The 24,718-nt window shown below is 39.7% G+C and overlaps 1 protein-coding gene across 5 annotated transcripts in view; it reads right to left on the bottom strand.

Annotated features, from left to right (window-relative positions):
• Nucleotides 1–498: 498 nt before the first annotated feature.
• LOC118965953 (uncharacterized) overlaps nucleotides 499–24,718 on the bottom strand; it is a 55,646-nt gene continuing 31,426 nt past the window's right edge. The window contains exons 6-16 of one of the 5 annotated variants that reach the window (XR_016482991.1): nucleotides 22,114–22,353; nucleotides 21,274–21,309; nucleotides 19,517–19,549; nucleotides 18,736–18,756; nucleotides 18,630–18,650; nucleotides 18,517–18,549; nucleotides 10,809–10,829; nucleotides 10,652–10,726; nucleotides 4,288–10,530; nucleotides 4,118–4,151; nucleotides 499–4,015 (exon numbers count right to left, since the gene is read on the bottom strand). Coding sequence is in view for 1 of the 5 variants with exons in the window: in XM_090183249.1 (XP_090039375.1) it covers nucleotides 9,662–10,530; nucleotides 10,652–10,726; nucleotides 10,809–10,829; nucleotides 18,517–18,549; nucleotides 18,630–18,650; nucleotides 18,736–18,756; nucleotides 19,517–19,549; nucleotides 21,274–21,309; nucleotides 22,114–22,353 (1,349 nt within the window). In the remaining 4 variants the exon portion in view is untranslated. Of the gene's footprint in view, nucleotides 10,531–10,651; nucleotides 10,727–10,808; nucleotides 10,830–18,516; nucleotides 18,550–18,629; nucleotides 18,651–18,735; nucleotides 18,757–19,516; nucleotides 19,550–21,273; nucleotides 21,310–22,113; nucleotides 22,354–24,718 lie in introns of all 5 variants that reach the window. The other 4 variants (XR_016482989.1, XR_016482990.1, XR_016482992.1 and 1 more) reach the window with 4 other exon arrangements.

Consider the following 24,718-nt stretch of genomic DNA (forward strand, 5'->3'; position numbering starts at 1 on the left):
GCTGATTTTAACAATTCGATTTACATCATTAATATTAATTAGAGTCCTGAAGACACCTAGTAAAAACTGTGACATCGTGGTAGTAGCGTTATATCGTCGATAACAACTAGACTGACCGGAAATCACCACACCGGTAGGAAGCGTGTTTAGAACGTTAGACCAGAACGAGCATAAGGGATATTCAGAAATACAAACCAACCGGTGAAAAACTAACCGGGTCTTTTCTGTGCCGGTCTATAAAAGAGCCTGTTTTGGTGTTGTGCAGACATCACCCTAACCTGAACATGCACACACACACTATATCCATAATAATGTAGTGTCTTACTATTCTCCATGGTTGCTCCTCTTGCCTTTTCTTTGGAGGTGAAAGGTGTACAGCTCACAGTAATACACCTGACCCTCTTAAAATAGCCTGTTTGGGTTTTGTGCAGACATCCATCCCCCTTACCAGAACACAGAAACACACCCACAAACACCTGAACAGCACCCTCACTGAAGTAGAATGGTTAAAAAAAAACAGTTTTATTACAATGTTGGTGGCTCTTAAAAGAGCCTTTGTTTGTGCATAGTGTAGTCTATGAGGTGTTGCCAGGGAGTAGGAGAGGAAGGTGTCCCGCGCACAGATGGTCTCCCGGGCAACGCTGTTGGCCCCCATCCTGGCAACATCCTGTAGAGCAGCAGACCTTTCCTCGTGGCGGCGAGCTGCTGGTCCCCTCCTGGTCCATGTGTCTATCCTCATGAAGTTATGGAGGACACAGGTAGCCTTCACACATGCCTCTGTGTTAGCAGGGTGGACCCCTGGTCCTCTGTGTTAGCAGGGTGGACCCCTGGTCCTCTGTGTTAGCAGGGTGGACCCCTGGTCCTCTGTGTTAGCAGGGTGGACCCCTGGTCATCTGTGTTAGCAGGGTGGACCCCTGGTCCTCTGTGTTAGCAGGGTGGACCCCTGGTCCTCTGTGTTAGCAGGGTGGACCCCTGGTCCTCTGTGTTAGCAGGGTGGACCCCTGGTCCTCTGTGTTAGCAGGGTGGATCCCTGGTCCTCTGTTAGCAGGGTGGATCCCTGGTCCTCTGTGTTAGCAGGGTGGATCCCTGGTCCTCTGTGTTAGCAGGGTGGACCCCTGGTCCTCTGTGTTAGTAGAGGATAGCATTATGAAGGATAGCATCACTAATGAATATGTAAATCACAGTAGCATCAGTAACCATTATGAAGGATAGCATCACTAATGAATATGTAAATAACAGTAGCATCAGTAACCATTATGAAGGACAGCATCACTAATGAATATGTAAATAACAGTAGCATCAGTAACCATTATGAAGGACAGCATCACTAATGAATATGTAAATAACAGTTGCATCAGTAACCATTATGAAGGACAGCATCACTAATGAATATGTAAATAACAGTAGCATCAGTAACCATTATGAAGGACAGCATCACTAATGAATATGTAAATAACAGTAGCATCAGTAACCATTATGAAGGATAGCATCACTAATGAATATGTAAATAACAGTAGCATCAGTAACCATTATGAAGGACAGCATCACTAATGAATATGTAAATCACAGTAGCATCAGTAACCATTATGAAGGATAGCATCACTAATGAATATGTAAATAACAGTAGCATCAGTAACCATTATGAAGGACAGCATCACTAATGAATATGTAAATAACAGTAGCATCAGTAACCATTATGAAGGACAGCATCACTAATGAATATGTAAATAACAGTTGCATCAGTAACCATTATGAAGGACAGCATCACTAATGAATATGTAAATAACAGTAGCATCAGTAACCATTATGAAGGACAGCATCACTAATGAATATGTAAATAACAGTAGCATCAGTAACCATTATGAAGGATAGCATCACTAATGAATATGTAAATAACAGTAGCATCAGTAACCATTATGAAGGACAGCATCACTAATGAATATGTATATACTATAACCATCAGTAACCATTATGAAGGATAGCATCACTAATGAATATGTAAATAACAGTAGCATCAGTAACCATTATGAAGGACAGCATCACTAATGAATATGTAAATAACAGTAGCATCAGTAACCATTATGAAGGACAGCATCACTAATAAATATGTAAATAACAGTAGCATCAGTAACCATTATGAAGGATAGCATCACTAATGAATATGTAAATAACAGTAGCATCAGTAACCATTATGAAGGACAGCATCACTAATGAATATGTAAATAACAGTAGCATCAGTAACCATTATGAAGGACAGCATCACTAATGAATATGTAAATAACAGTAGCATCAGTAACCATTATGAAGGACAGCATCACTAATGAATATGTAAATAACAGTAGCATCAGTAACCATTATGAAGGACAGCATCATAGCATCACTAATGAATATGTAAATACTATAACCATCAGTAACCTCAAAGATGTCATCAATACACATTTCATGTGAATTAATCCCATAAAGAATGTTTTCTAGTGTAGCCTATGGAACATTGTGTTACAATGCTATTTGTTATTGATCTGATCTACTAATAGATGCAATCGATATGTATTGATATACATGATATATTTATCGATCGATAATAACGTCAGGATTCTAAAACTGCTTGACAATATTTACCTTCGACAAATGGCGAGACGTTCAGCTGGACAAACAGCTCTCAATGCAAGGTCCCATCCTGACAGGCATCACCCTCTATCTAGTGTAGAGGAGCCATCACCCTCTATCTAGTGTAGAGGAGCCATCACCCTCTATCTAGTGTAGAGGAGCCATCACCCTCTATCTAGTGTCGAGGAGGCATCACCCTCTATCTAGTGTAGAGGAGCCATCACCCTCTATCTAGTGTAGAGGAGCCATCACCCTCTATCTAGTGTAGAGGAGCCATCACCCTCTATCTAGTGTAGAGGAGCCATCACCCTCTATCTAGTGTAGAGGAGCCATCACCCTCTATCTAGTGTAGAGGAGCCATCACCCTCTATCTAGTGTAGAGGAGCCATCACCCTCTATCTAGTGTAGAGGAGCCATCACCCTCTATCTAGTGTAGAGGAGCCATCACCCTCTATCTAGTGTAGAGGAGCCATCACCCTCTATCTAGTGTAGAGGAGCCATCACCCTCTATCTAGTGTAGAGGAGCCATCACCCTCTATCTTCGACTCTCTGGGTGAAAACTCAACACCAGACACTTTGCTGATTCCAGCCGTCAGTCGTTACTATGGCAATTTAAAATGGCGCTGACCATAGCTCAAATAAACCTTGTTGATGATCAACATACTAAATGTAGAGATGTTTTTACCTTAAATGAACATGGTCATTATTAGTGGATTAAATACATCAAGGCCTTCTGCTTGTAACTGTACATACTGACGGGTTATTTTAGACCCTGTTGATTTAAAACCAGTCAGTTATCCAATAGTAATACATTCAACATGCATCAATCCACTGAACCTGTTGACCAATCAGCATCAATCCACTGAACCTGTTGACCAATCAGCATCAATCCACTGCACCTGTTGACCAATCAGCATCAATCCACTGAACCTGTTGACCAATCATCATTAATACACTGAACCTGTTGACCAATCAGCATCAATCCACTGAACCTGTTGACCAATCATCATCAATCCCCTGAACCTGTTGACCAATCAGCATCAAGCCACTGAACCTGTTGACCAATCAGCATCAATCCACTGAACCTGTTGACCAATCATCATCAATCCCCTGAACCTGTTGACCAATCAGCATCAATCCACTGAACCTGTTGACCAATCATCATCAATCCACTGAACCTGTTGACCAATCATCATCAATCCACTGAACCTGTTGACCAATCATCATTAATACACTGAACCTGTTGACCAATCAGCATCAATCCACTGAACCTGTTGACCAATCATCATCAATCCACTGAACCTGTTGACCAATCAGCATCAATCCACTGAACCTGTTGACCAATCATCATCAATCCCCTGAACCTGTTGACCAATCTCTCCATAGCTCTATATAACAGACTGATGACCTGTCTCCATAGCTCTATATAACAGACTGATGACCTGTCTCCATAGCTCTATATAACAGACTAATGACCTGTCTCCATAACTCTATATAACAGACTGATGACCTGTCTCCATAGCTCTCTATAACAGACTGATGACCTGTCTCCATAGCTCTATATAACAGACTGATGACCTGTCTCCATAGCTCTATATAACAGACTGATGACATGTCTCCATAGCTCTATATAACAGACTAATGACCTGTCTCCATAACTCTATATAAGAGACTGATGACCTGTCTCCTGATGATTGTCTCCGTAGCTGATAGAAACAGAAGGAATATCCTCCCCAATGACACTACTAATAAGTGTCCTGATGAGGAAGAGACGTCTCCATTGTCCCTGAACAGCTTGAAGTGTTCAGTCAGAATGACAGAGACACTTTGTTCCCACCAGTCACATGTTCAATAATGATGACATCATAACAAGACCGGTTAATGACAGGGCCACTAGTCACATGTTCAATAAGATGTTCTGTTAACTTCAACAATACTGAACTGTTCTTGTTCTGCCGATGATATGTTGGAACCCATTATCAAGGAGACCTACAGTAGTTCAACACAGTGTAGACAGTTCAACAAACAGGTTACTGTCTCTATAGCTCTATATAAACAGACTGATGACCTGTCTCCATTATCAAGGAGACCTACAGTAGATCAACACAGTGTAGATAGTAACCTGTTCGTTGAACGCCAGTGAGTCTAAGAACAAAACCTGATACCTGGAGGACAATGTCTCTACCACAGGTCACCAAGGAAACAGTAACACTACCTATAATGTCTCTACCACAGGTCACCAAGGAAACAGTAACACTACCTATAATGTCTCTACCACTACCTATAATGTCTCTACCACAGGTCACCAAGGAAACAGTAACACAACCTACAATGTCTCTACCACAGGTCACCAAGGAAACAGTAACACTACCTATAATGTCTCTACCACAGGTCACCAAGGAAACAGTGACACTACCTACAATGTCTCTACCACAGGTCACAAAGGAAACAGTAACACTACCTATAATGTCTCTACCACTACCTATAATGTCTCTACCACAGGTCACCAAGGAAACAGTAACACAACCTACAATGTCTCTACCACAGGTCACCAAGGAAACAGTAACACTACCTATAATGTCTCTACCACAGGTCACCAAGGAAACAGTGACACTACCTACAATGTCTCTACCACAGGTCACCAAGGAAACAGTAACACTACCTATAATGTCTCTACCACTACCTATAATGTCTCTACCATAGGTCACCAAGGAAACAGTAACACTACCTATAATGTCTCTACCACAGGTCACCAAGGAAACAGTAACACTACCTATAATGTCTCTACCACAGGTCACCAAGGAAACAGTAACACTACCTATAATGTCTCTACCACAGGTCACCAAGGAAACAGTAACACGACCTACAATGTCTCTACCACAGGTCACCAAGGAAACAGTAACACTACCTATAATGTCTCTACCACAGGTCACCAAGGAAACAGTGACACTACCTACAATGTCTCTACCACAGGTTACCAAGGAAACAGTGACACTACCTAGTAACATTCAATAATGTTAAAATATTACACTGGAGTTACGTTCTGACACAATGATGTCCTAGTTTAGTAAAACAAGAAATCATCAATACATGGAAAATACCATTCAACTGTATATACATGATCAATATATAATATACAGTGGGTCTGGAATTATAGACACCCTTGATAAAGATAATAATGACTGTATAAAATACATCAATATATAATATACAGTGGGTCTGGAATTATAGACACCCCTGATAAAGATAATAATGACTGTATAAATACATCAATATATAATATACAGTGGGGTCTGGAATTATAGACACCCCTGATAAAGATAATAATGACTGTATAAATACATCAATATATAATATACAGTGGGGTCTGGAATTATAGACACCCCTGATAAAGATAATAATGACTGTATAAAATACATCAATATATAATATACAGTGGGGTCTGGAATTATAGACACCCTTGATAAAGATAATAATGACTGTATAAATACATCAATATATAATATACAGTGGGGTCTGGAATTATAGACACCCTTGATAAAGATAATAATGACTGTATAAAATACATCAATATATAATATACAGTGGGGTCTGGAATTATAGACACCCTTGATAAAGATAATAATGACTGTATAAATACATCAATATATAATATACAGTGGGGTCTGGAATTATAGACACCCTTGATAAAGATAATAATGACTGTATTAAATACATCAATATATAATATACAGTGGGTCTGGAATTATAGACACCCTTGATAAAGATAATAATGACTGTATAAATACATCAATATATAATATACAGTGGGGTCTGGAATTATAGACACCCTTGATAAAGATAATAATGACTGTATAAATACATCAATATATAATATACAGTGGGGTCTGGAATTATAGACACCCTTGATAAAGATAATAATGACTGTATAAATACATCAATATATAATATACAGTGGGTCTGGAATTATAGACACCCTTGATAAAGATAATAATGACTGTATAAATACATCAATATATAATATACAGTGGGGTCTGGAATTATAGACACCCTTGATAAAGATAATAATGACTGTATAAATACATCAATATATAATATACAGTGGGGTCTGGAATTATAGACACCCTTGATAAAGATAATAATGACTGTATAAAAACATCAAATACAGTGGGGTCTGGAATTATAGACACCCTTGATAAAGATAATAATGACTGTATAAATACATAATTAAAATACTGAGCTCTTGATCTGATTAAAATATTTATTTTCTCAAAAAGGGTAGAGGTCTAAATTATTGACAACCCTAAAGATTCAGGAATTCATAGTAAATACAACACCAAACTCCTGAAGATTTAAAACAGAAGCTGACAGGGTGAAGCTACAATAGAAGCTGACAGAGTGAAGCTACAATAGAAGCTGACAGGGTGAAGCTACAATAGAAGCTGACAGGGTGAAGCTACAATAGAAGCTGACAGGTTGAAGCTGACAGGTTGAAGCTACAACAGAAGCTGACAGGTTGAAGCTACAATAGAAGCTGACAGGTTGAAGCTACAACAGAAGCTGACAGGTTGAAGCTACAATAGAAGCTGACAGGTTGAAGCTACAATAGTAGCTGACAGGTTGAAGCTACAATAGAAGCTGACAGGTTGAAGCTACAATAGAAGCTGACAGGTTGAAGCTACAATAGAAGCTGACAGGTTGAAGCTACAATAGAAGCTGACAGGTTGAAGCTACAACAGAAGCTGACAGGTTGAAGCTACAATAGAAGCTGACAGGTTGAAGCTACAATAGAAGCTGACAGGTTGAAGCTACGATAGAAGCTGACAGGTTGAAGCTACAATAGAAGCGGACAGGTTGAAGCTACAATAGAAGCTGACAGACATTAGTCCGGTGGTCTGGTTGATATACCTGATTATCAGGTACTGGACATAAGAGAGTCTGTAACAGGAGACATTAGTCCTGTGGTCTGGTTGATATACCTGATTATCAGGTACTGGACATAAGAGAGTCTGTAACAGGAGACATTAGTCCTGTGGTCTGGTTGATATACCTGATGATCAGGTACTGGACATAAGAGAGTCTGTAACAGGAGACATCAGTCCTGTGGTCTGGTTGATATACCTGATGATCAGGTACTGGACATAAGAGAGTCTGTAACAGGAGACATTAGTCCTGTGGTCTGGTTGATATACCTGATGATCAGGTACTGGACATAAGAGAGTCTGTAACAGGAGACATTAGTCCTGTGGTCTTGTTGATATACCTGATGATCAGGTACTGGACATAAGAGAGTCTGTAACAGGAGACATTAGTCCTGTGGTCTGGTTGATATAGCTGATGATCAGGTACTGGACATAAGAGAGTCTGTAACAGGAGACATTAGTCCTGTGGTCTGGTTGATATACCTGATGATCAGGTACTGGACATAAGAGAGTCTATAACAGATTCTAACAGGAGACATTAGTCCTGTGGTCTGGTTGATATGCCTGATGATCAGGTACTGGACATAAGAGAGTCTATAACAGATTCTAACAGGAGACATTAGTCCTGTGGTCTGGTTGATATGCCTGATGATCAGGTACTGGACATAAGAGAGTCTGTAACAGGAGACATTAGTCCTGTGGTCTGGTTGATATAGCTGATGATCAGGTACTGGACATAAGAGAGTCTGTAACAGGAGACATTAGTCCTGTGGTCTGGTTGATATACCTGATGATCAGGTACTGGACATAAGAGAGTCTGTAACAGGAGACATTAGTCCTGTGGTCTGGTTGATATAGCTGATGATCAGGTACTGGACATAAGAGAGTCTGTAACAGGAGACATTAGTCCTGTGGTCTGGTTGATATACCTGATGATCAGGTACTGGACATAAGAGAGTCTGTAACAGGAGACATTAGTCCTGTGGTCTGGTTGATATACCTGATGATCAGGTACTGGACATAAGAGAGTCTGTAACAGATTCTAACAGGAGACATTAGTCCTGTGGTCTGGTTGATATAGCTGATGATCAGGTACTGGACATAAGAGAGTCTGTAACAGGAGACATTAGTCCTGTGGTCTGGTTGATATAGCTGATGATCAGGTACTGGACATAAGAGAGTCTGTAACAGGAGACATTAGTCCTGTGGTCTGGTTGATATACCTGATGATCAGGTACTGGACATAAGAGAGTCTGTAACAGATTCTAACAGGAGACATTAGTCCTGTGGTCTGGTTGATATACCTGATTATAAGGTACTGGACATAAGAGAGTCTGTAACAGGAGACATTAGTCCTGTGGTCTGGTTGATATACCTGATGATCAGGTACTGGACATAAGAGAGTCTGTAACAGGAGACATTAGTCCTGTGGTCTGGTTGATATAGCTGATGATCAGGTACTGGACATAAGAGAGTCTGTAACAGGAGACATTAGTCCTGTGGTCTGGTTGATATACCTGATGATCAGGTACTGGACATAAGAGAGTCTGTAACAGGAGACATTAGTCCTGTGGTCTGGTTGGATATACCTGATGATCAGGTACTGGACATAAGAGAGTCTGTAACAGGAGACATTAGTCCATCATTCCATTCAATTCAACTCAGTTCCTGAGGGGGATCAGAAAGACATTGTTTATGGGGAAAACATATATAGAATAACCAGGAAATGGATATAAACCCATAACAGACATGGGTAGTAAAACTTCAACAAGTAAAGAAGTAACTACTGAAAGTGGATTATAGAGAACTGACTAACACCTTTATCAGATGACTTTGTCTTACCAAGATTCATTTCACTCAGTTATATACTCAGAAACTCAGCTTTGTTAGGTGGGTTAGGTCTCTATAGAAAGTTATAGTCTCTCTACAGTAACTCAGCTCTATAGTTATAGTCTCTCTATAGTAACTCAGCTCTATAGTTATAGTCTCTCTATAGTAACTCAGCTCTATAGTTATAGTCTCTCAATAGTAACTTAGCTCTATAGTTATAGTCTCTCAATAGTAACTTAGCTCTATAGTTATAGTCTCTCTATAGTAACTCAGCTCTATAGTTATAGTCTCTCTATCTGTAGTTACAGATTATCATTCTGTGGTCGAGGACCCAGTAAAGGCTTCTTCTCAGGTAAAGACCCTGAACCAGGTAAAGACTTCCTCCCTGAACCAAGAGCAGACTTCCTCCCTGAACCAGGTAAAGACTCCATCTCCATCTCAGGAGCAGACTTCCTCCCTGAACCAGGAGAAGACTTCCTCCCTGAACCAGGAGCAGACTTCCTCCCTGAACCAGGAGCAGACTTCCTCCCTGGACCAGGTAAAGACTCCATCTCCATCTCAGGAGCAGACTTCCTCCCTGAACCAGGAGCAGATTTCCTCCCTGAACCAGGTAAAGACTCCATCTCCTTCTCAGGAACAGACTTCCTCCCTGAACCAGGAGCAGACTTCCTCCCTGAACCAGGTAAAGACTCCATCTCCTTCTCAGGAGCAGATTTCCTCCCTGAACCAGGTAAAGACTCCATCTCCTTCTCAGGAACAGACTTCCTCCCTGAACCAGGAGCAGATTTCCTCCCTGAACCAGGTAAAGACTCCATCTCCTTCTCAGGAGCAGACTTCCTCCCTGAACCAGGTAAAGACTCCATCTCCTTCTCAGGAACAGACTTCCTCCCTGAACCAGGTAAAGACTCCATCTCCTTCTCAGGAACAGACTTCCTCCCTGAACCAGGTAAAGACTCCATCTCCATCTCAGGAGCAGACTTCCTCCCTGAACCAGGTAAAGACTCCATCTCCATCTCAGGAGCAGACTTCCTCCCTGAACCAGGTAAAGACTCCATCTCCATCTCAGGAGCAGACTTCCTCCCTGAACCAGGTAAAGACTCCATCTCCTTCTCAGGAGCAGACTTCCTCCCTGAACCAGGTAAAGACTCCATCCCTTCAATCCTCTCAGACTCTATTAAAGATAGAAAGGAACAACATCAGAATAAACTGACCAGACAGAGAGAGAGAAAGATAGATATAATAACCTGACCAGTAATTGTAGGAAACATTAGAATCATAAAGACTGCGATTACTTTGGGAAGGATTCTGTGTTTCCCGTTGACCTCCTGGAGAGGTGGAGAGGGATTGGATGTTCTCTTTAGCCTTCCCTGAGGACAAGAACAGATAGTCAGAACACACATGTTGGTGAGTAAACCTTAACATGACAATGCAGACAGACAAACAACTTACTCAGTTCTTCTTTGAGTCCATCTGGTGTAAAAATAAAACAAAGATAGTGAGATAGTGATAATTAAATAATCATTGAATGATGAGATATGTACACTACATGACCAAAAGTATGTGGACACCTGCTATTATCTAACAGTAGGTAGATACACTACATGACCAAAAGTATGTGGACAGCTTCTCATTCCAAAATCAGCCTCCACTCTTCTGGGAGGGCTTTCCACTAGATGTTGGAACATTGCTGTGGGGACTTGCTTCCATTCTGCCACAAGAGCATTAGCTCTCTCTCTCTCTCTCTCTCTCTCTCTCTCTCTCTCTCTCTCTCTCTCTCTCTCTCTCTCTCTCTCTCTCTCTCTCTCTCTCTCTCTCTCTCTCTCTCTCTCTCTCTCTCTCTCTCTCTCTCTCTCTCTCTCTCTCTCTCTCTCTCTCTCTCTCTCTCTCTCTCTCTCTCTCTCTCTCTCTCTCTCTCTCTCTCTCTCTCTCTCTCTCTCTCTCTCTCTCTCTCTCTCTCTCTCTCTCTCTCTCTCTCTCTCTCTCTCTCTCTCTCTCTCTCTCTCTCTCTCTCTCTCTCTCTCTCTCTCTCTCTCTCTCTCTCGTATAGAGACAAATTTGAGTCGCAATTCAACGGCTCAGACATGAGGTATGTGGCAGGGTCTACGGTCAATCACGGATTACAAAAAGAAAGCCGGCCGGCGTCTTGCTCCCAGACAAATTAAAACAACATCTTTGCTCGTTTTGAGAACAATACAGTGCCACTGACACGGCCCGCTACCAAAACATGCGGACTCTCCTTCACCGCGGCCAATGTGAGTCAAACATTTCAACGTGTTAACCCTCGCAAGGCTGCAGGCCCAGACGGCATCCCCAGCCGCGCCCTCAGAGCATGCGCAGAGAGGGCCACCATTGTTCCTGTTCCCAAGAAAGCTAAGGTAACTGAGCTAAATTACTATCGCCGCGTAGCACTTCATCATGAAGTGCTTTGAGAGACTAGTCAAGGATTGTATCACCTAGACCTACAATTTGCTTCCAACTCAATCTTCAAGTTTGCAGACGACACTACAGTGGTAGGCTTGATTACCAACAACGACGAGACGGCCTACAGGGAGAAGATGAGGGCACTTGGAGTGTGGTGTCAGGAAAATAACCTCACACTCAACGTCAACAAAACAAAGGAGGTGATCGTGGACTTCAGGTAACAGCAGAGGGTGCACCCCGCTATCCACATCGACGGGACAGTAGTGGAGAAGGTGGAAAGTTAAACTACCTGTCCCAGACCTGCTGGTTTCAACTCTCTAGAGACAGCAGGAGCGGTAGAGATACTCTGAATGATCGGCTATGAAAAGCCATGAAAAGCCAGCTGACCTGTTGCACCCTCGACAACCACTGTGATTATTATTATTTGACCCTGCTGGTCATCTATGAACATTTGAGCATCTTGGCCATGTTCTGTTATAATCTCCATCCAGTACAGCCAGAAGAGGACTGGTCACCCCTCAGAGCCTGGTTCCTCTCTACCCAGTATAGCCAGAAGAGGACTGATCACCCCTCAGAGCCTGGTTCCTCTGGTCTACCCAGTACAGCCAGTAGAGGACTGGTCACCCCTCAGAGCCTGGTTCCTCTGGTCTACCCAGTACAGCCAGTAGAGGACTGGTCACCCCTCAGAGCCTGGTTCCTCTGGTCTACCCAATACAGCCAGTAGAGGACTGGTCACCCCTCAGAGCCTGGTTCCTCTGGTCTACCCAGTACAGCCAGTAGAGGACTGGTCACCCCTCAGAGCCTGGTTCCTCTGGTCTACCCAGTCCAGCCAGTAGAGGACTGGCCACCCCTCATAGCCTGGTTCCTCTCTAGGTTTTATCATAGGTTCCTGCCTTTCTAGGGAGTTTTTCCTAGCCACCGTGCTTCTACATCTGCATTGCTTGCTGTTTGGGGTTTTAGATTGATCGATTGATGCTGGGCGATTAGGCCTGAGGTCAGGGCTCAGTTCTTCCATACCGATCTCGTGTTCCAATTCATCCCAAAGGTGTTCGATGGGGTGCAGGCCAGTCAAGTTCTTGATCAGTTGGCACTATATACACTGCTCAAAAAAATTAAGACATCCTAGATCTGAATGAATGAAATATTCTTATTAAATACTTTTTTCTTTACATAGTTGAAAGTGCTGACAACAAAATCACACAAAAATTATCAATGGAAATCAAATGTATCAACCCATGATATGCTATGGACTGTTATATGATAACTATAGAGCTGAGTTACTATAGAGAGACTATAACTATAGAGAGACTATAACTATAGAGCTGAGTTTCTATAGAGAGACTATAACTATAGAGCTGGTTTACTATAGAGAGACTATAACTATAGAGAGACTATAACTATAGAGCTGGGTTACTATAGAGAGACTATAACTATAGAGCTGAGTTACTATAGAGAGACTATAACTATAGAGAGACTATAACCATAGAGATACTATAACTATATAGAGTCTGGATTTGGAGTCACACTCAAAATTAAAGTGGAAAACCACACTACAAGCTGATCCAACTTTGATGTAATGTCCTTAAAACAAGTCAAAATGAGGCTCAGTAGTGTGTGTGGCCTCCACGTGCCTGTGTGACCTCCCTACAATGCCTGGGCATGCTCCTGATGAGGTAGTGGATGGTCTCCTGAGGGATCTCCTCCCAGACCTGGACTAAAGCATCCGCCAACTCCTGGACAGTCTGTGGTGCAACTGTTGGTGGATGGAGCGAGACATGATGTCTCAGATGTGCTCAATTGGATTCAGGTCTGGGGAACGGGCGGGCCAGTCCATAGCATCAATGCCTTCCTCTTGCAGGAACTGCTGACACACTCCAACCACATGAGGTCTAGCATTGTCTTGCATTAGGAGGAACCCAGGGCCAACCGCACCAGCATATGGTCTCACAAGGGGTCTGATGATCTCATCTCGGTACCTAATGGCAGTCAGGCTACCTCTGGCGAGCACATGGAGGCCTGTGCGGCCCCCCAAAGAAATGCCACCCCACACCATGACTGACCCAACGCCAAACCGGTCATGCTGGAGGATGTTGCAGGCAGCAGAACGTTCTCCACGGCGTCTCCAGACTCTGTCACGTCTGTCACGTGCTCAGTGTGATCCTGCTTTCATCTGTGAAGAGCACAGGGCGCCAGTGGCGAATTTGCAAATCTTGGTGTTCTCTGGCAAATGCCAAACGTCCTGCACGGTGTTGGGCTGTAAGCACAACCCACACCTGTGGACGTCGGGCCCTCATACCACCCTCATGGAGTCTGTTTCTGACCGTTTGAGCAGACACATGCACATGTGGCCTGCTGGAGGTCATTTTGCAGGGCTTTGGCAGTGCTCCTCCTGCTCCTCCTTGCACAAAGGCGGAGGTAGCGGTCCTGCTGCTGGGTTGTTGCCCTCCTACGGCCTCCTCCACGTCTCCTGATGTACTGGCCTGTCTCCTGGTAGCGCCTCCATGCTCTGGACACTACGCTGACAGACACAGCAAACCTTCTTGCCACAGCTCGCATTGATGTGCCATCCTGGATGAGCTGCACTACCTGAGCCAATTGTGTGGGTTGAAGACTCCGTCTCATCCTACCACTAGAGTGAAAGCACCGCCAGCATTCAAAAGTGAACAAAACATCAGCCAGGAAGCATAGGAACTGAGAAGTGGTCTGTGGTCCCCACCTGCAGAACCACTCCTTTATTGGGGGTGTCTTGTTAATTGCCTATAATTTCCACCTGTTGTCTATTCCATTTGCACAACAGCATGTGAAATTGATTATCAATCAGTGGTGCTTCCTAAGTGGACAGTTTGATGATTGACGTATGAAGTATGATTGACTTGGAGTTACATTGTGTTGTTTAAGTGTTCCCTTTATTTTTTTGAGCAGTGTATATAGTGTAGTTAACCAGTGTTGTTAACCAGTTTAATATATCGTGTAGTTAATCAGTGTAATATATAGTGTAGTTAATCCGTGTAATGTATAGTGTAGTTAATCAGTGTAATATATAGTGTAGTTAACCAGTGTAATATATAGTGTAGTTAATCAGTGTAATATATCGTGTAGTTAATCAGTGTAATATATAGTGTAGTTAATCCGTGTAATGTATAGTGTAGTTAATCAGTGTAATATATAGTGTAGTTAACCAGTGTAATATATAGTGTAGTTAATCAGTGTAATATATAGTGTAGTTAATCAGTGTAATATATAGTGTAGTTAATCAGTGTAATATATAGTGCAGTTATTATATAGTGTAGTTAACCAGTGTAATATATAGTGTAGTTAATATATAGTGTAGTTAATATATAGTGTAGTTAACCAGTGTAATATATAGTGTAGTTAACCAGTGTAATATATACTGTAGTTAATATATAGTGTAGTTAACCATTGTAATATATAGTGTAGTTAATCAGTGTAATATATAGTGTAGTTAACCAGTGTAATATATAGTGCAGTTATTATATAGTGTAGTTAACCAGTGTAATATATAGTGTAATATATAGTGTAGTTAATCAGTGTAATATATAGTGTAGTTAATCAGTGTAATATATAGTGTAGTTAACCAGTGTAATATATAGTGTAGTTAATCAGTATAATATATAGTGCAGTTATTATATAGTGTAGTTAACCAGTGTAATATATAGTGTAGTTAATATATAGTGTAGTTAATATATAGTGTAGTTAACCAGTGTAATATATAGTATAGTTAACCAGTGTAATATATAGTGTAGTTAATCAGTGTAATATATAGTGTAGTTAACCTGTGTAATATATAGTGTAGTTAATCATTGTAATATATAGTGTAGTTAACCAGTGTAATATATAGTGTAGTTAATCAGTGTAATATATAGTGTAGTTAATCAGTGTAATATATAGTGTAGTTAATCAGTGTAATATATAGTGTAGTGTACCAGTGTAATATATAGTGTAGTTATTATATAGTGTAGTTAACCAGTGTAATATATAGTGTAATATATAGTGTAGTTAATCAGTGTAATATATAGTGTAGTTAATCAGTGTAATATATAGTGTAGTTAATCAGTGTAATATATAGTGTAGTTAATCAGTGTAATATATAGTGTAGTTAATCAGTATAATATATAGTGCAGTTATTATATAGTGTAGTTAACCAGTGTAATATATAGTGTAGTTAATATATAGTGTAGTTAATATATAGTGTAGTTAATATATAGTGTAGTTAACCAGTGTAATATATAGTATAGTTAACCAGTGTAATATATAGTGTAGTTAATCAGTGTAATATATAGTGTAGTTAACCTGTGTAATATATAGTGTAGTTAATCATTGTAATATATAGTGTAGTTAATCAGTGTAATATATAGTGTAGTTAATCAGTGTAATATATAGTGTAGTTAATCAGTGTAATATATAGTGTAATATATAGTGTAGTTAACCAGTGTAATATATAGTGTAGTTAACCAGTGTAATATATAGTGTAGTTAACCAGTGTAATATATAGTGTAGTTAATCAGTGTAATATATAGTGTAGTTAATCAGTGTAATATATAGTGTAGTTAACCAGTGTAATATATAGTGTAGTTAATCAGTGTAATATATAGTGTAGTTAATCAGTGTAATATATAGTGTAGTTAACCTGTGTAATATATAGTGTAGTTAATCATTGTAATATATAGTGTAGTTAACCAGTGTAATATATAGTGTAGTTAATCAGTGTAATATATAGTGTAGTTAATCAGTGTAATATATAGTGTAGTTAATCAGTGTAATATATAGTGTAGTTAATATATAGTGTAGTTGTCACGCCCTGGTCTTAGTATTTTGTGTTTTCTTTATTATTTTGGTCAGGCCAGGGTGTGACATGGGTTTATTTATGTGGTGTGTTTTGTCTTGGTTTTTTTGTAGGTATTTTGATTGTGGCTTAGTGGGGTTCTCTAGCAAAGTCTATGGCTGTCTGAATTGGTTCTCAATCAGAGGCAGGTGTTTATCGTTGTCTCTGATTGGGAACCATATTTAGGCAGCCATATTCTTTGTTTCGTGGGTGATTGTTCCGCGTTACGTTTATTGTTTTTGTACTGTTCGTGTTCTTATTCATTAAACATGAATCTAAATAACCACGCTGCATTTTGGTTCGCCTCTCCTTCGACGGAAGAAAACCGTAACAGTAGTTAACCAGTGTAATATATAGTATAATATATAGTGTAGTTAATCAGTGTAATATATAGTGTAGTTATTATATAGTGTAGTTAATCAGTGTAATATATAGTGCAGTTATTATATAGTGTAGTTAACCAGTGTAATATATAGTGTAGTTAATCAGTGTAATATATAGTGTAGTTAACCAGTGTAATATATAGTGTAATATATAGTGTAGTTAATCAGTGTAATATATAGTGTAGTTAATCAGTGTAATATATAGTGTAGTTAACCAGTGTATTATATAGTGTAGTTAACCAGTGTAATATATAGTGTAGTTAATCAGTGTAATATATAGTGTAGTTAATCAGTGTATTATATAGTGTAGTTAACCAGTGTAATATATAGTGTAGTTAATCAGTGTAATATATAGTGTAGTTAATCAGTGTAATATATAGTGTAGTTAACCAGTGTATTATATAGTGTAGTTAACCAGTGTAATATATAGTGTAGTTAATCAGTGTAATATATAGTGTAGTTAATCAGTGTAATATATAGTGTAGTAGGTCAGTGTAATATATAGTGTAATATAGTGTAGTTAACCAGTGTAATATATAGTGTAGTTAATCAGTGTAATATATAGTGTAGTTAACCAGTGTAATATATAGTGTAATATATAGTGTAGTTAATCAGTGTAATATATAGTGTAGTTAACCAATGTAATATATAGTGTAGTTAACCAGTGTAATATATAGTGTAGTTAATCAGTGTAATATATAGTGTAGTTAACCAGTGTAATATATAGTGTAGTTAATCAGTGTAATGTATAGTGTAGTTAATCAGTGTAATATATAGTGTAGTTAATCAGTGTAATATATAGTGTAGTTAATCATTGTAATATATAGTGTAGTTAATCAGTGTAATATATAGTGTAGTTAATCAGTGTAATATATAGTGTAGTTAGTCAGTGTAATATATAGTGTAGTTAATATATAGTATAGTTAATCAGTGTAATATATAGTGTAGTTAACCAGTGTAATATATAGTGTAGTTAATCAGTGTAATATATAGTGTAGTTAACCAGTGTAATATATAGTGTAGTTAATCAGTGTAATATATAGTGTAGTTAATCAGTGTAATATATAGTGTAGTTAGTCAGTGTAATATATAGTGTAGTTAACCAGTGTAATATATAGTGTAGTTAATCAGTGTAATATATAGTGTAGTTAACCAGTGTAATATATAGTGTAGTTAATCAGTGTAATATATAGTGTAGTTAACCAGTGTAATATATAGTGTAGTTAGTCAGTGTAATATATAGTGTAGTTAACCAGTGTAATATATAGTGTAGTTAACCAGTGTAATATATAGTGTAGTTAGTCAGTGTAATATATAGTGTAGTTAACCAGTGTAATATATAGTGTAGTTAATCAGTGTAATATATAGTGTAGTTAACCAGTGTAATATATAGTGTAGTTAATATATAGTATAGTTAATCAGTGTAATATATATAGTCTAGTTAATCAGTGTATACGTTTTTTAAGGAAAGTGTCTTCACTTAAATCAATGAATCAGTTGTGCAACTCACCCCTCTCTATTCTGACCTCTCTTAAGGCATCATCTGTAGACGGAGAAGATAAAAACATCAGATGTGTATTATGGGTACTAGAACATGAAGTTGGAGAAAGACACACAACTCACCCCTCTGTTTTCTAACCTTCTCTGTAGACAAAAGAGAGAGAAGATAAAAACATCAGATGTGTGTTTTCACTTAAATCAATGAAATACATGCAGTTGTGCAACTCACCCCTCTCTCTTGTGACCTTGTCTGTAGACAGAAGATAAAACATTATGTATTATGGGTACTAGAACATGAAGACAGACTACATCCTCTCTATTCTGACCTCCTCTGTAGACAGAAGATAAAACATGATGCATTATGGGTACTAGAACATGAAGACAGACTACATCCTCTCTATTCTGACCTCCTCTGTAGACAGTAGATAAAACATGATGTATTATGGGTACTAGAACATGAAGACAGACTACATCCTCTCTATTCTGACCTCCTCTGTAGACAGTAGATAAAACATGATGTATTATGGGTAATAGAACATGAAGACAGACTACATCCTCTCTATTCTGACCTCCTCTGTAGACAGTAGATAAAACATGATGCATTATGGGTAATAGAACATGAAGACAGACTACATCCTCTCTATTCTGACCTCCTCTGTAGACAGTAGATAAAACATGATGTATTATGGGTACTAGAACATGAAGACAGACTACATCCTCTCTATTCTGACCTCCTCTGTAGACAGTAGATAAAACATGATGTATTATGGGTACTAGAACATGAAGACAGACTACATCCTCTCTATTCTGACCTCCTCTGTAGACAGTAGATAAAACATGATGTATTATGGGTACTAGAACATGAAGACAGACTACATCCTCTCTATTCTGAGCTCCTCTGTAGACAGAAGATAAAACATGATATATTATGACTAATTCCTTTGATGATGTTGATCATGTGGATAACACTACTTACTTACTGTTTTTGTAGTAAACACAGAGACACTTACCCAGCAGTACACACAGGTTTTTATTGAGTCGACCTGGGGGGAGGGGAACATATTCACTCATCTTGCCACCAAAACAGACAGACAGGAACACAGAAAGATACATAGACAGAAAGACAGGAACATAGACAGACAGGAACACAGAAAGACAGACAGACAGACAGACAGACAGACAGACAGACAGACAGACAGACAGACAGAAACACAGACAGGAACACAGACAGGAACACAGACAGACAGACAGATAGGAACACAGACAGACAGACAGGAACACAGACAGACAGACAGGAACACAGACAGACAGACAGACAGACAGACAGACAGACAGACAGACAGACAGACAGACAGACAGACAGACAGACAGACAGACAGAAACACAGACAGAAACACAGACAGAAACACAGACAGACAGGAACACAGACAGACAGGAACACAGACAGACAGGAACACAGACAGACAGAGACAGACAGACAGAGACAGACAGACAGACAGACAGACAGACAGACAGACAGACAGACAGACAGACAGACAGACAGACACTGACAAACACTAAAACTGTAGACACATAGTCTGCTGATATTAGACAACCACATGAAGAGAAGGCGACACAGCACCAGGACAGCTGGACACACTAAAACTAGAGGAGACACACAGTCTGCTGATCCGAGATAAAAGACACACATACAAAGGAACACATGGAGTTAATTACAGGGTCAAAGCATATAGGATAGAGGGACGTATATTATCTTTAGGTCAAAGCAAGGGTCTTGTCACCATTATAATTTAACGGAAAGCAGATGTGGATGTTATCGAGCTGAACAAGCAGGACAGAACATAGACAGACAGACAGGAACATAGACAGACAGGAACACAGACAGACAGGAACACAGACAGACAGGAACATAGACAGACAGGAACATAGAAAGACAGACAGACAGACAGGAACACAGACAGACAGGAACACAGACAGACAGGAACATAGACAGACAGGAACATAGAAAGACAGACATAAACATAGACAGAGAGACAGGAACATAGACAGACTGACATACAGACAGGGACACAGACAGACAGACAGACAGACAGACAGACAGACAGACAGGAACATAGACAGACAGACAGACAGGAACACAGACAGACAGACAGGAACACAGACAGACAGACAGGAACACAGACAGACAGGAACATAGACAGACAGGAACATAGAACGACAGGAACATAGAAAGACAGACAGAAACATAGACAGAGAGACAGGAACATAGACAGAGAGACAGACAGACAGGGACATAGACAGACAGGGACATAGACAGACAGACAGACAGACAGACAGACAGACAGACAGACAGACAGACAGACAGACAGACAGACAGACAGACAGACAGACAGACAGGGACATAGACAGACAGACAGACAGACAGACAGACAGACAGACAGACAGACAGACAGACAGACAGGAACATAGACAGACAGACAGGAACATAGACAGACAGACAGGAACATAGACAGACTGACAGACAGACAGACAGGGACATAGACAGGGACATAGACAGGGACATAGACAGGGACATAGACAGGGACATAGACAGACAGACAGACATAGACTGACAGGGACAAAGACAGACAAACAGGAACATAGACAGACAGACAGGAACACAGACAGACAGGAACACAGAGAGACATACAGGAACAGACAGACAGGAACACGGAGAGAGACAGACGGGTACATAGACAGACAGACAGGAACACAGACACACACTTACAAAGGTCAAGGAATTCCGTCTCATTTGAATCTGGTCCTAAAAAACAGAACAGAACCATCATGTTATTATCAGACCCTGCTGGTACCTCAGAGCCTGATTCCTCTCTACCCAGTACAGCCAGTAGAGGACTGGTCACCCCTCAGAGCCTGGTTCCTCTGGTCTACCCAGTAGAGGTTCTTACCCAGGTGATAGACTAGATAAGGTTTATATTCCAGTGATATGTAACCAGAGGTAGAGAGGTTCTTACCCAGGTGATAGACTAGATGAGGTTTATATTCCAGTGATATGTAACCAGAGGTAGAGAGGTTCTTACCCAGGTGATAGACTAGATAAGGTTTATATTCCAGTGATATGTAACCAGAGGTAGAGAGGTTCTTACCCAGGTGATAGACTAGATAAGGTTTATATTCCAGTGATATGTAACCAGAGGTAGAGAGGTTCTTACCCAGGTGATAGACTAGATAAGGTTTATATTCCAGTGATATGTAACCAGAGTTAGAGAGGTTCTTACCCAGGTGATAGACTAGATAAGGTTTATATTCCAGTGATATGTAACCAGAGGTAGAGAGGTTCTTATCCAGGTGATAGACTAGATAAGGTTTATATTCCAGTGATATGTAACCAGAGGTAGAGTGGTTCTTACCCAGGTGATAGACTAGATAAGGTTTATATTTCAGTGATATGTAACCAGAGGTAGAGAGGTTCTTACCCAGGTGATAGACTAGATAAGGTTTATATTCCATGATATGTAAACAGAGGTAGAGAGGTTCTTACCCAGGTGATAGACTAGATAAGGTTTATATTCCAGTGATATGTAACCAAAGGTAGAGAGATTCTTACCCAGGTCTTTGACAATGTCAGGTTCCAGATCCAGTAGAATCCTGTAAAAGTCTGATTTCACCCTTCTTGTGTCTTCTGCTTCTTCTAGGGCCTTGTACAACTGTCTCATCTGGTCCTGTCTGGTCATCTGGTTGATCCTGGTGTTACAGTACAACTCATAGAACAGCTCATACATGATGGGCATCACCTTGGTAACCCTCTGAATGACTTGATCCTTATGGTCGTCCACAAATATGGCACCTGAAAAGAGATGTAGAGTTATATACTGTAGAACAAGAGGACATTACTAGTCAGGTTAGATGTAGAGTTATATACTGTAGAAGAAGAGGACATTACTAGTCAGGTTAGATGTAGAGTTATATACTGTAGAACTAGAGGACATTACTAGTCAGGTTAGATGTAGAGTTATATACTGTAGAACTAGAGGACATTACTAGTCAGGTTAGATGTAGAGGACATTACTAGTCAGGTTAGATGTAGAGGACATTACTAGACAGGTTAGATGTAGAGTTATATACTGTAGAACAAGAGGACATTACTAGTCAGGTTAGATGTAGAGTTATATACTGTAGAACTAGAGGACATTACTAGTCAGGTTAGATGTAGAGGACATTACTAGTCAGGTTAGATGTAGAGTTATATACTGTAGAACAAGAGGACATTACTAGTCAGGTTAGATGTAGAGTTATATACTGTAGAACAAGAGGACATTACTAGTCAGGTTAGATGTAGAGGACATTACTAGTCAGGTTAGATGTAGAGTTATATACTGTAGAACAAGAGGACATTACTAGTCAGGTTAGATGTAGAGTTATATATTTTAGAACAAGAGGACATTACTAGTCAGGTTAGATGTAGAGGACATTACTAGTCAGGTTAGATGTAGAGGACATTACTAGTCAGGTTAGATGTAGAGTTATATACTGTAGAACTAGAGGACATTACTAGTCAGGTTAGATGTAGAGGACATTACTAGTCAGGTTAGATGTAGAGGACATTACTAGTCAGGTTAGATGTAGAGTTATATACTGTAGAACAAGAGGACATTACTAGTCAGGTTAGATGTAGAGGACATTACTAGTCAGGTTAGATGTAGAGTTATATACTGTAGAACAAGAGGACATTACTAGTCAGGTTAGATGTAGAGGACATTACTAGTCAGGTTAGATGTAGAGTTATATACTGTAGAACAAGAGGACATTACTAGTCAGGTTAGATGTAGAGGACATTACTAGTCAGGTTAGATGTAGAGTTATATACTGTAGAACAAGAGGACATTACTAGTCAGGTTAGATGTAGAGGACATTACTAGTCAGGTTAGCTGTAGAGTTATATACTGTAGAACAAGAGGACATTACTAGTCAGGTTAGATGTAGAGGACATTACTAGTCAGGTTAGATGTAGAGGACATTACTAGTCAGGTTAGATGTAGAGTTATATACTGTAGAACAAGAGGACATTACTAGTCAGGTTAGATGTAGAGTTATATACTGTAGAACAAGAGGACATTACTAGTCAGGTTAGATGTAGAGGACATTACTAGTCAGGTTAGCTGTAGAGTTATATACTGTAGAACAAGAGGACATTACTAGTCAGGTTAGATGTAGAGTTATATACTGTAGAACAAGAGGATATTACTAGTCAGGTTAGATGTAGAGGACATTACTAGTCAGGTTAGATGTAGAGTTATATACTGTAGAACAAGAGGACATTACTAGTCAGGTTAGATGTAGAGGACATTACTAGTCAGGTTAGATGTAGAGGACATTACTAGTCAGGTTAGATGTAGAGTTATATACTGTAGAACAAGAGGACATTAGTAGTCAGGTTAGATGTAGAGGACATTACTAGTCAGGTTAGATGTAGAGTTATATACTGTAGAACAAGAGGACATTACTAGTCAGGTTAGATGTAGAGTTATATACTGTAGAACAAGAGGACATTACTAGTCAGGTTAGATGTAGAGGACATTACTAGTCAGGTTAGATGTAGAGGACATTACTAGTCAGGTCAGATGTAGAGTTATATACTGTAGAACAAGAGGACATTACTAGTCAGGTTAGATGTAGAGTTATATATTTTAGAACAAGAGGACATTACTAGTCAGGTTAGATGTAGAGGACATTACTAGTCAGGTTAGATGTAGAGGACATTACTAGTCAGGTTAGATGTAGAGTTATATACTGTAGAACTAGAGGACATTACTAGTCAGGTTAGATGTAGAGGACATTACTAGTCAGGTTAGATGTAGAGGACATTACTAGTCAGGTTAGATGTAGAGTTATATACTGTAGAACAAGAGGACATTACTAGTCAGGTTAGATGTAGAGGACATTACTAGTCAGGTTAGATGTAGAGTTATATACTGTAGAACAAGAGGACATTACTAGTCAGGTTAGATGTAGAGGACATTACTAGTCAGGTTAGATGTAGAGTTATATACTGTAGAACAAGAGGACATTACTAGTCAGGTTAGATGTAGAGGACATTACTAGTCAGGTTAGATGTAGAGTTATATACTGTAGAACAAGAGGACATTACTAGTCAGGTTAGATGTAGAGGACATTACTAGTCAGGTTAGCTGTAGAGTTATATACTGTAGAAC

The sequence above is a fragment of the Oncorhynchus mykiss genome, chromosome 9 (assembly GCF_057628025.1).
Source record: "Oncorhynchus mykiss isolate SJ-2025 chromosome 9, ASM5762802v1, whole genome shotgun sequence".
In the NCBI taxonomy this organism is placed as follows: domain Eukaryota; kingdom Metazoa; phylum Chordata; class Actinopteri; order Salmoniformes; family Salmonidae; genus Oncorhynchus; species Oncorhynchus mykiss.